Raw genomic sequence first — 12,826 nt, 5'->3', positions numbered from 1 at the left:
CCTAACACTATTAATGTCAGAAGAACTGTTTTTCTGAGTATCCAGTAGATGGCACCAGAGTCAAGATAATTGACACCCCCTACTGTTCAGCTTTTGGGGCCCTTCCCCCCCCCATTTTATTCTCACTTTGTGATTGAAAGTAAATCTGTACTTCTACAGCAAGGGTTTGTCCTACTATAGTTACATTAAAGATGGTGATATTAAGTTATTAAATTCCTGTTTACCTTTGTTTACACTGACTTCAGCAAATTTGAAAAATAAAACTGTTCTTCATTCTCTAGAAGACATATGACTTATTGTTATTGTATAGTGAATAGTCAGCTAACTAATTCATTAATCATCAGTTAATAATGTACTACCCTAAATCACTATTAACTACCGAGTAATAAGTCAACACTCATTGGTAGTTAGCAGTAGTTACTAAGTGTTTAGGGAGCACTATTGATTCATCCCTGCTTAGACCCTGCATAGTTACCAATTAACTATGAAACAGTATTGTACAGTGTAACCAACCCATTTCATGAAGCTCCCAGCACACAGTTCTGATTCTGATGCTGCTTCCAGAGACAGTCTGGAACTCTGGACAGTCTGGAAGTGGAGCGACAGAGGACCAGCAATTTCATACCCTACATGCTTCAGAACTCAGCAGCCTCGCTCTGACTTTGTGAGATTTACCACTTCAGGCGAGCTTCAGTACGACACTCTACTGCAGGGACTGCAAGGATATGAGCTTAATTTTATCCACCTGTTAGCAATGGGTGCGGCTGAAACGCCTAAAAGTATTGGGTGTCCCAATGCTTTTAGCCATGTGGTATCATTAAAAGTGGCTTGTGCAAGTATTTTGCTTTTTATTAGTTAGATTTTTTGATAGTTAACTGTTTCTATATATACAAATTACTTTGTTCTGAGACATTCTCAGCAAGTCGCAAGTGCAGGAGAATCTTTATGTCTTGTTAATTTTTTTTGCGTACAAATTTATTTCAGACGTTTATATCATTTTTAAGCATTCTGAAACTAACAAGCTTTCACTGTGCTCTGGGTTTCAGTTTCATTCTCTACTGCTACTAAACTACTACAGGGTCATAACAGGTGTTTCTTGCAGTCAGTGTGTGGAGAGGGAAGCAAAGTAACGTGTGTGACATTCAGGGCAGATATTATTTCAGCAGGTTTTACATAAAGAGGCTGTGTGTCTTTTCTAAATGACAAGAAAGAATGGAGAGAATTGTCCAGCTTCACTGCAAACAGCTTTTATTGAAGCTCAGCAAGAAAATCCAGTTTAATAGAACATAAAACACAGAAACTTACCACAGCAACATCTTGTGGAAAAGCTTAAGCTAAGACCAAACCTAAAAGAAAAGCTATTAATATCTGAACAGTTTCTCTTTATGCTCTAATAGGAAGTTACTTTCATTAACATTCATTAACCATCATTACTCACACAAATATCCTGTCAGGGATGTTAGTCATGACGACAGAAACTTTCACCAAAAAGCAAATAAATATACAGCTTATTTAGTGTTTTCTTCACATTTAAAAGTGCTTCATAATGAGAGATCAAATCATCAAGTGACCAAAAAGTTGTAGGTGGTTAGAAGGGGACGCTTCATATGACTTGACTTGTGTTCACAGAAGCAGTTTAATTAATTACAGTTGTAATACATTAGTACAAATAGAAATAATAAAAATGCAGTGTTACTGTTCTGCTTAATAAAATGTGTAATGTATGCCTAGTATAGCATTAGTTAGCACAAACATTAATAGGTAAAATTAAGACTAAAACTTAACAGTATTTCTCCGCTGGAGTTTCTTCATGAACACACTGAATGCCTGCTTATAAAGTTTAGTGAGCTCAGAATTCAGCTCGTCAACAGTCATCTCCCTTTTGTCAAACTGGATATTTAGATAAGGGTTTATTTGTTGAGCAAGGTAGGCTTTGGAAATGTGTTCCTTTTTGTTGTTAACGCAAGAGAAGGCTGTCCAGTAATGACTGGGAATGTTAAGTCCATTTTTAATGCTTTTTTCCCTTATTTCTATGGGCAGCCATTTCTCTCCTGGAACCACCCCAGTCACAATATAAGCTGGATTGTTTAGCTTACACAGTTTTTTAATTTCTTTGAGCATTGGATTTTCCACCTGATTTGCCCATTCTTCATTGCTTTTTCCAGTTTGTGGTGCTGCGTTGGTGAGTGTAAAGCTGGACTCTGCCTGTTCCTGATCAACAGCATAACCGTTTGGAAACACATGGCCTTTAGTAAAGACTGAAGTATAGTCTTTTTCCTTAGCCTGGAAAAGAATCTTGTCTGCAATATCTGGTGTCATCACCTTCATCTCTTTGTTATTTTCCGTAGACGGTAGATCAAGCTGTTATGAAGAAAGAGAAAGGAAGTGTAAGTGAATAAAACATGATCTAGTGATTTAGTTACATACTGAGCCACAGTCGTGAAACTTAAAAAGGGAATTACAGTCAAGAGTCACGGTGTTGGGGGTGACAGGGAGGGGAGACAGCACACTGAGGCTCTGCTGAATCATCACACATCATGTGCTGAGCACTGAAGTTGTACAAAAGATTAAAGTCAGCTAGCAAATCCATGTCATTCCTGTGAGTACAGGATGGCTGGTCACCTTGTTCGATAATTCGATAATTAACAGACAGGTGCTGCTAATCAAATGCACTTCATTAGTTGATCATTAGTCTGATCACTTTTACAAAAGCAGGAATTTCAGAGAAGAGAAATACATCACCTAGTCCCTTCTTGACAAAACAACGTTGCAGCATGAATTGTGTTTGCAAAGCTGCTTCTGAACAAACCACAAGGTTTCTGGAACAATTTCAGATGAGACCAAAGTGGAGATGTATGATCATTTTGCATGACAGCATCTTTACTGAAAACCAAACACAGCATATCACACAACACTCCTTTCCAACTGTCAAGCATTGTGGTTGAGGGGTGATAATTTAACCTGGTTTTGCAGCCAAAGGGACCTTATCCTAACCCTACAACCATAAAGATGATGATCAGCTCCTCCTTGTACCAGAGTCATCTAGAGACAGATATGAGGTCATCTGTCTGACTTGGGTAAGTTTGCATCATGCAACAGGACAGCGAGCCCAACACCAATATACAGATAAACTGCTAAAAAGGAGAGAAGGAAGGTGTTGGAACACACATCTCAATTACATTGTGCTGCTGTGGTGGGACTTTAAGAGATTTTTGCATTAATAAACACCTTCAAACATAAATGGTGGATAGAAGAGTGAGCCAAAACTTCTCTAAAATGCTGAGAGAGACTGAGAAGAGAATCAGAGAATAGTTACTTACTGTACTAGTATTTCCCTCATGGCTTCTGCATCTTAAATGTTTCAATAATGGCATGGTGGAATTAAGTGTTTGTAATCCAACATGAATGTTTATAAAACCTTATTTCTATAGACATCACCTGTCATCTGTCAAAGGCTAGTTTAGCTAACTTCGATCAAAATTGGTAAATGTAACCTTTCTAGCAAATGACGCCTTTTGGAATAAGCACTTATGTAGAGTTATATTAGTTGTCATGACAAGCTTCTGTAGGTGTCATGTAGTCATATGAACAGTACCCTATAGTAAAGTATTACCAAATAAATTAATAAGTAAATACCAATTCCACAAACTTCATTGGTAGGTTCTGAATGCTTTCAATTCACCATCATTCAAATGAATGGTCACAGAATATGAATGGTGTACAGCAGCATGTTTGTATACCATGGATACTTAATGAAAGTATTCTAAATTATCCAAGTGCTTTTAGGTTTGCACAGATTTACTCACCTGAGGTTCTATCATCCACTCATCAGGTCGAATACTTTTGCCTTTACTAGTAAAAGTGTATGCGGAGTAGACTGGGATCCTGCTCAACCTGTCGTAGAGAGTGGCATATCTATACTGGCCTTTCCAGCGCTGGCAAATCTGCTTATACTGTTCTCCCTTGAAAACAGTAGGGGTGATCACTTCATTCTGATTATAGGGGTTTCGGATAAAGAACTCAGGGCAGGTTTCTTTAAAAGACTGCACGACCTCGGACACGGACAGCGAGGGAAAACCCAGCAGCAGGAGCAGAGTGTGGAGCTTCATCCTGAAAACCAGAGCTCTGTCTGAGGAGAGCAGAAAACAGGGGCAAATAAATAGAGAGCATCTCAAAGGAAGGAGTAGACATGTGATCTGCTGTAATCAGAAGGTAGGAGGTGGAGTTCCCAAATGCAGAATCACCTCAGCTGCCAGTATAGTGTCTTATCATTCAAGGCAATAACTTTAAATGTTTCACTTCATCCACCTGTATAAGAAATGTATTAGAAGGTGGGTTGTGCCATGTTTAAGAACGCTTTGTAATGCTTAAGAAAATAAAGAATTTGCTTATGAATGATTTTGTTTTCAAAAAAATTACATGAAAGCACATGTATTACAGTGACTAATGAGCAAAATGAATCAATGTTCAGGCATATTTGTTAGGACTTTTATTATATTTTTTACTGCTTGTCCCTGAAACCTACTCATTGATCCTTAATACAAAATTGTTGTTAGATAAGAAACACATGCTCTTTCATTTTTTCTGAGAATTACACATTGTGGGCATTATAACTGGCTGGATGAATGCAACAGTTTAAAACACCATGAGGTAGATCATTTAGGGGAGTCATGATCGGTAAGCTCTGAGGAAAACCACGGCATCACGAATACAGAAAAACAATATAATCAAGTAGGGCTAAATAGACAATAAATAAAGCAACACAAAATCCAAACATTTGTTCAATTGATGTCTTGTCAAAAACTGAAGCAGCCAAAATATTCTGATACGCTATATGTACATTACAGCTAAAATGTACTATATAACGGTATATTTTTGTCTCATGCTTGTCCCTTTACACAGATTTTTTTTTTTTTACTTTTGACAAGAGAAGACTCTGCTACTGCTTTTTTTATTGAACAGAAATCAACGGCAAGCAACACTGGAACTACAGAAAGCGAAATAGTGCAGGGAATGTTAAAGTTAAATGGCCGACTGTGTCAACCTTTCGTCCGTACAACCTTTCTCAAATGTTTTATTCCAGTATTACTTGCCATTGATTTTGTCCAGTGAGTGCGGCGCCAAGGGTTCGGTTTATGAAGAGGAACGTGAATTTGAGTAGGAACTGAATCAGATGTAACACCAGTAAGTGCTTTTGAACAGCTTACAGAGCGTAAAGATTTAGGGTCACTGCATCAAACACTGACTGACCGGTGATGCAGTCTGAGACCTTGATGTCAAACAGAGTGAAACTTCTCATCAAAACATTTTGACTTATCAGGAAGTTTGTGTGTGTGGCTAATACACACACACACACACACACACACACACACACACACACACACACACATTTAGCAATTGCTCCCAGGACAAGAGGTTACACTGTACACAGCTCTGTGAGGGCACAAAATGACAAACCATCCACCTACATGCACATACAAGGAAGCAACATAATTACTTTCACCATTAAATTCTTACTATGATTAATTGGATGTCTGTGGTTCTGCCTCCTTGTCCTAATTGGTTGGATGTCGGTGGCCCCACCTACTTGTGCTAATTTGTTGGAAGTTGGAAGTCCCACCTCCTTTTCCTGACTGGTTGGCTGTCAGTGGTCTCGACTTCTTGTCCTGACTGGTTGGTGTCGGTGTTCCCAACGTCTTGTTTTGATTGCTTTAATGTCAGCAGTCCCACCTCCTTGTCCTGATTGGTTGGATGTTAATGGTTCCAGCTGCCTGTCCTAATTTGATTAATGCCAAGGGTCCTGCCTTCATGTCCTGATTAGTTGAATGTCGGTGGTCCAAATCCCTTGTCCTGATTGGTTGGATGTTAGTGGTGCCACCTTCTTGTCCTGAGTGGTTTGATGTTGGTGGCACTGTCCCTTTTCCCGATTGGTTGGATGATGGTGGTCCTGCCTCTTTGACTTGATTGGTTGGATGTTGGTGATCCCACCTCTTTGTCCTGATTGGTTGGATGTTGGTGGCTGTGTCCCTTGTCCTGATTGGTGTGATGTCAGTTGTCCTCCCTCTTCACCCCAGTTGGTTGCATGTTGGTGGTTCTGCCTCCTTGTCCTCAATGACTGGATGTTGGTGGAGCCATCGCCTTGTCCTGATTGGCTAGACATTGGTGGCCCTGTTCCTTGTCCTGATTGGTTGGATGTTGGTGGTCCTCCCTTGTTGTTCCAATTGGTTGAAAGTTGGTGGTCCTGCCTTCTTGACCTAATTGGTTGGATTTGGTTGTCCTCCCTCCTTACCTTGATTGATTGGTGGTCCCACCTCCTTGTCCTGATTGGCTGGACATTGGTGATCCCACCTCCTTGTTCTGATTGGCTGGACAGTGGTGACCCCACCTCCTTGTCCTGATTGGCAGTACATTAGAGGTTCAGCCTTATTGTCTTGACTGATTCAATAGTGGTCGTCCCACTTTCTTGTTTTTTCTGAAGAGTGGAAACAAGAGTTCAATATTGCTAATTCATTATTGGTGTGGAGAGTAGAAACTAACAGTAGTTCAACACTGCTAGTTCATTACTGGAATTGCAAGCTGAAGCTAACAGTAGATGAACATTTCTAGTTCAGTACTGGTGTGAACAGTGGAAGCTAATGATGCAGCAACATTACTAGTTCAGTACTGACATGGTAAATGGAAGATAACAGTAGATCAACATCACAAGTTTAATACTGACATGGTAAATGGATGATAATGGTAGATCAACATCACTGGTTCAGTACTGACATGGTAAATGGAAGATAATCAAGTTTCAAGTTTATTTATTTGTCATATGCACAGCATGCCAGGACATTTATGCATTGAAATGCTTGTGGTGAGGCTCGGACAAACACTCTACAGAAAGTAAATAAGTAAAAATAAAATTACAAGAAAAACTAACTGAAATATATTAAATATACACAAAATATAGAGAAAATACAGATAAAAATATACACAAATATAGAGAAATGTACACAAATATACAGACAATATACATTTTAAAGTGACTAAGTGACTGTTATTGTTCTTAAAGTGGCTTAGTGTTAAGGTGTTATTGTCCATAGCAGAGATGACATGATGTAATAATAATACTGACAAAAAGACTGAGTGAAATGGTATTTAGTGAAGGACCCACAGCTTTACAGCTTGTTCAGAAGCCTGACAGCCTGTGGGTAGAAACTGTTCATTAACCTGGTTGTCCTAGCCTGTATGCTGCGAAATCTCCTGCCTGATGGCAGGATGGTGAACAGGCTGTGTGCTGGGTGGCTGCTCTCTGACCGGATCTTTTTGGTCTTCCTGAGGCAGCGGGACTGGTAGACATCCTCTAAGGCTGGTAGTTTGTTGCCTATGATGGCTTCTGCCGTCCTCACCACTCCTTTAAGGGCCTTGCGGTCAGGCAGTGCAGCTGCTGTACCAGACAGTGATGCAGCCCGTGAGGATGCTCTCTATGGTGCATCTGTAGAAGTTGGTGAGGATCTGAGGAGGCAGACCAAACTTCCTGAGCCTGCGCAGAAAGAAGAGACGCTGACGGGCAGATCTTACGATAGTGTTGGTGTGGAGGGACCAGGTGAGGTCATCAGTGAGGTGTACGCCGAGGAACTTCACACTGCTGACTCTCTCCACTTCGGCTCCATTGATGAACAGGGGAGAGTGACCACCCCTCTGCCGCTTCCTGTAGTCCACGATCATCTCCTTTGTTTTGCTGATGTGGAGACAGAGATTGCTGCCATGGCTCCACTCTGACAGAGCGCTGACCTCGTCTCTGTAGGCTGTTTCATCTCCATCAGTGATGAGGCCTAGGATGGTGGTGTCATCAGCAAACTTGAAGATGATGTTAGACGTGTGTTTGGCTACACAGTCATGTGTATACAGGGAGTACAGGAGGGGGCTGAGCACACATCCCTGGGGAGCCCCTGTGCTCAGAGTCAGTGTGGAAGAGAAGCTGTTCCCAACTTTCACCACCTGAGGTCTGCTCGTCAAGAAGTCCAGTATCCAGTTGCACAGATGAGAGTTCAGACCCAAGTCTGTGAGCTTAGGAATGAGTTTGGCAGGGATGATTGTGTTGAATGCTGAGCTGTAATCTATGAACAGCATTCTTACATATGTATTCTTTCTGTCCAAGTGTGTGAGAGCAGTGTGTACTGTTAGTGCAATGGCGTCGTCTGTGGATCTGTTGGAGCGGTATGCAAATTGGTGAGGGTCCATGGTGGCTGGAAGTGTTGAACAGATGTGAGCTTTGAGCAGCCGCTCAAAGCACTTCATAACTGTTGATGTCAGTGCAACAGGGCGGTAGTCATTCAGGCAGGTGACAGATGATTTCTTGGGGACTGGAACAACTGTGGTTTCCTTAAAGCACTTGGGAATCACTGACAGTCTTAAGGAGAGGTTAAAGACGTCAGTGAAAACCTCAGCCAGCTGGTTGGCACATGCTTTAAGTACACGGCTGTGGATGCCATCAGGACCGGGTGCCTTGCGTGGGTTAACTGCCCTGAAGGATCTCACCACCTCAGACAGGGGAATGGCTAGAGCGCAGCTCTCCTCATCTACTGGGAGTTTCTCAGCAGGTGAGGTGTTAGTTGCCTCAAAACGAGCATAATGAGCATTAAGTTCATCTGCAAGTGAGGAGAAAGAGCCGCTATCACAGATCACACCTTCTTTGTAGTCAGTGATGGTGCGCAGGCCACTCCACATACGTCTGAGATCAGAGCCAAGATAGTTAGATTCCACTCTGTCCCTATAGCTCCTTTTGGCCAGCCTGATGGTCCTCTGAAGGTCATTCTTGTAGCTAGCCGGGTCACCAGAGTTGTAGGCAGCAGCCTGAGCTCTTAGTTTGGCTCGAACCTCAGCATTGATCCAGGGTTTCTGGTTGGGAAATGTTCTGACATTGATTATTGGTACAATGTCTTCAGTGCATTTATTGATGTAGCTTGTGATGGAGTCAGTGTATTCATTGATGTCTGTGCCAGCCGCATCACGGAACATCTTCCAGTCTGTGGATTCAAAGCAGTCCTGAAGTGTGAAGATGGCCTCCTCACTCCATTGATAGACTGATCTGAGAACTGGTGTCGCCTGTTTAAGTCTTTGTTTGTATGCGGGCAGTAGAAGAATAGAGGTGTGATCAGCTTTGCCGAAGGCAGGGCGGGGGAGGGGTTTGTAACTGTCCTTGATTGCGGTGTAGCAGTGGTCAAGAGTCTGTTCTCCTCGGGTGGGAAATTTAATGTGCTGGTAGTATTTAGGCAGAACCTTCTTCAAGTTTGCCCTGTTAAAATCCCCAACCACAATAAAATCAGCCTCAGGGTGAACGTTCTCAAGTCCATTAATGATCTCGTACAAAACTTCCAAAGCACGTGACTTATCTGCCTGCGGTGAGATGTAGACTGTACTGAGAATGACTGAGCTGAAGTCCCTGGGCTAAAAAAGGGTCGAACTTTGACTGTTATGAGTTCAATGTCTGGAGAGCAGCGACTGGCTAGAACCGCCACATCTGTTCCCCATCGAGAGTTCACCATAACACATACCCCGCCGCCTCTGCCCTTACCAGAGTCCAGAGTCCTGTCCTGGCGGTAGGCAGTGAAGCCGGTGTGATGCCGTTGTTCGGTGTTCCCGCGGAGAGCCGCGGCTCTGAGCGCTAAAACGCAGCAGCTCTCGGTGTCGCGCTGAAACCCGATCCGCGCGTTCAGCTCGTCTATTTTGTTCTCCAGCGATTGACCGTTTCCGAGCAGAACACTTGGGAGCGGAGGGTTGAAGCTCCTTCTCCTTGTCCTGCATAAGACCCCGGCGCGTCGGCCCCTCTCGCGCTTCCTCCTGCTCCGCCGGCGCGCGTGTTGGTAAACAAAGGGGCAGAGAAGCAGCGAAGGGGCAGCCGTGCGCGTCCGAGCGCGTGTTTGTGTTGAAATCCGTCTTGAGCGATGATCGGATGTTCAAAAGAGTCTGTCGATCATACTGAATGATCCCAAAAGCGGTTTGTGCAAAAACACAAAGAAACAGCACAATAAAACAAAAACCTGTAGAGTTTACCCGCAGCTCATACTGGCTTTCAGACATCTGATTTGCATATTAAAACATCAGCATTTCAGTTCTTAAATGAGGACTTGTCAGTTATCTTTTTTCCATGGTGTGAATAACATGGTAAAAAAAAAAAACAAAACAATAAACAAACAAAAAACATATGGCATCACATTTGGTGTGCATGGTTTTGGTAGAAAATTATGTGACCTTTAATCTATCATTATGTTACACAAAACAGAACAGTTCTTCAGTTTGCCTTTTTTTAAAACGCCTTGTATTAATTCATTTTTGTCTTGTAATTATTTAATTATATACTTTATACTTTAACTAGACTAAAGTAACCTTCCCAACCTTGATTATATGACACAATGTAAAACTTTTGTTGTTTTTCTGTTATGTTTTGTGCTGTTTTGGTTACACTTTACAATGTCACTTTAATAAGTGTTGACTAACTAACTCACATTAATGCATATGTTAATATGAAAAACACATGAGGTACTACATTAACAGCAGTTAGCTAATAATAAGTACACACTTAACACATGTATTAGTTAGTTTTGTTACAAACTTCAGTTCCTATTTATATAAACTAATAATATTATTTGTTTACTTAATACTCCCCATCTGCTGTTAATGTAGTACCTCGTGTTGTGCATGTTAAGAAAAGCATGTTAGTTAACACTGTAAAATGTAGACCAGTTAAGTGCATATGAATGCATTTTTGAGAGTCAGGCCTTTCTGTTATACCTGCCTTTCTGAGCACTCACTCCCACATCCTCCACACTCCTCTGTTATCAGTTTAACATTGGCTCTATGGCTCTTTAACAGTCCAGAGAAACGAACTGACACACTGTTTCAAAGCAAACACTGGAACAGTAGTACATACGTCTTTGAGGGTATCAGCCTCTACTTTGCATTCTGTGCTTTGCATTGAGGGCTGCAAGGAGCTGATTATGAAGAGAAGCTTTAGTTATTCAAACCAGTGAGTAAATACACTGGGACTGTGTTGTACTCTACAGTCTTAGTTCTGGACCAGAGAGAAAAGAACTAATCTTTAAGTTTAAAAATCTCAAATACTAAAATTAATCCTAATAGGGTTTGTGCTCCAAAAGACCATGGTTTTAGAATAAAGAAAAAGGTGTGGAGAGCTGTCAAACACAAAAAAATCACATGAAAACATGACAATGAAGAACAGTTAATCCAGAACATTGTTTATACATTCAGTGAAAAGGTTTACTGCAGTGTTTCCCAGATCTGATCCAGGAGAACTCCATGTGAACATTAGATGACGTAAAAAATAAATAGAACGCAAACAGTAGAAGAAATGTTATGTATCCCCAGGTCTATAGAGGGAATACTACTTATGATATGGATCTGATGTCTAAAAATACAGGAGATTATTTAATGTTATAAGTTTCTCAGCAAATGTAAAGCTTTATAATGTTTTTTCTCCTCTCATTTCTTAATAAATTAGGGAGATAATGGTCATATCACAAGACCATAATACATCAGAAGCCCAAAATCTTGATGGTAAAAACAATAGAAGTTGGCTAACATCCATAAATTACAGTCTGTAAAAATGTCTACATTTTTACTTGGCTGTAAATCCATAGAAATATTTGTGTGTCCATACAAAATGTTTTTTTACTACAATACTAGTTTACTTTCATCACATTTCCTCCTAGTTATGAATATCTACATGCTACAGTTGTCAATTGACCAGAAAAGTTAATACTTTTCTACAACCTAGACTGAGTAAATCTTTTTTCACATTTAAACCTGTTCCATTGTATTTGGATCTGTAGCTTTCTAGCTAACACTACCTGGCATCTCTCTCCTAGTTAGCTTAGCTACTGAGATCCAAAGCAAGTTGTATTCAGGGTGATTAAGACTACTTTAAGTGTTCCAAAGACCATGTACACAAAATTAGACTGAATTATCAAAAAATAATCCACTGTTAAAGAACCTTTGTAGGCAATGTTACACGTTTAACTAACGTTAGCTAATAGGCTATTCAAATTATATGAGCTTTTGGAAGTTCTTAAATTTGTGACACCTGTAATGTGAACATTTCCACAGTGTATTCAGTTCTTACTGTGTAGATCTTTTCCACTCTGTGTTTCTGATTCGATTAGTTGTCACCTGAATGCAGATAATAATGTTTTATTTCTTTTTTCTCTTTTTTTCTTTCCTTCTAGTGGCCCAGCAGTCATGCAGATTTTGTGGCACTGTCTTCTGTAGAAGAACAGACCTCATGAAACATGGACTACAGCATGGCTGTCTAGCACAAACACTAATAACTGCTCACATTAATGTACTATTTTATGTAAATCTGTAAAACAGTGAAGATTATTTGATCTGTAGTTTTTTTTGATTTACATTGTAATTAGTTTATTCTATGGCTGATCAAGTAAACAATGCTGTAAAAAGTGAGAACAGCAGAAGTTGGTCTGAAGTGTTTATGAGTTCGGAATTGACGCAAAATATTGATTTTGTAAAATTCTAAACTAAATTACACTAAAATTGTGCAATATGGTATCTTGGAGGAAGCTACAAATGAAGCTACAAATGAAGCAGAGATGTTGATTTTCTTGCTACACCCTGATGTGAAGACTTACTGCGGTGAACACCAGTCTCAGAGTGCTGAAAGCATTCTAGCACCTCCTGCTGGTCAAACTAAAGAACCTCATCTCGGGTCACTACATCTAAAATTGTGCTTTACATTGTTTAATTGAAAGTATTTATTCAAATTGAGGAAAACCAGTTAAACTACTTGCTACACAAACATCAGAACAAC

The 12,826-nt window shown here is 40.6% G+C and overlaps 1 protein-coding gene across 1 annotated transcript; it reads right to left on the bottom strand.

Annotated features, from left to right (window-relative positions):
* Positions 1–1,366: 1,366 nt before the first annotated feature.
* On the bottom strand, positions 1,367–4,432 carry LOC118812794 (endonuclease domain-containing 1 protein-like). The gene is made up of 2 exons (XM_036577923.1): positions 3,807–4,432; positions 1,367–2,361 (listed from the first exon to the last, which is right to left on the bottom strand). Exons 1-2 carry the CDS (start codon positions 4,107–4,109, stop codon positions 1,774–1,776), a joined length of 891 nt encoding a protein of 296 aa, XP_036433816.1. The 5' UTR covers positions 4,110–4,432; the 3' UTR covers positions 1,367–1,773.
* Between the last annotated feature and the right edge of the window lie 8,394 nt (positions 4,433–12,826).

The sequence above is a fragment of the Colossoma macropomum genome, unplaced genomic scaffold, assembly GCF_904425465.1.
Source record: "Colossoma macropomum unplaced genomic scaffold, Colossoma_macropomum, whole genome shotgun sequence".
Classification (NCBI taxonomy): Eukaryota; Metazoa; Chordata; class Actinopteri; order Characiformes; family Serrasalmidae; genus Colossoma; species Colossoma macropomum.
The sequence above is the reverse complement of the archived record's forward strand: the minus strand, read 5'-3'. Positions and strand labels throughout refer to the sequence as shown.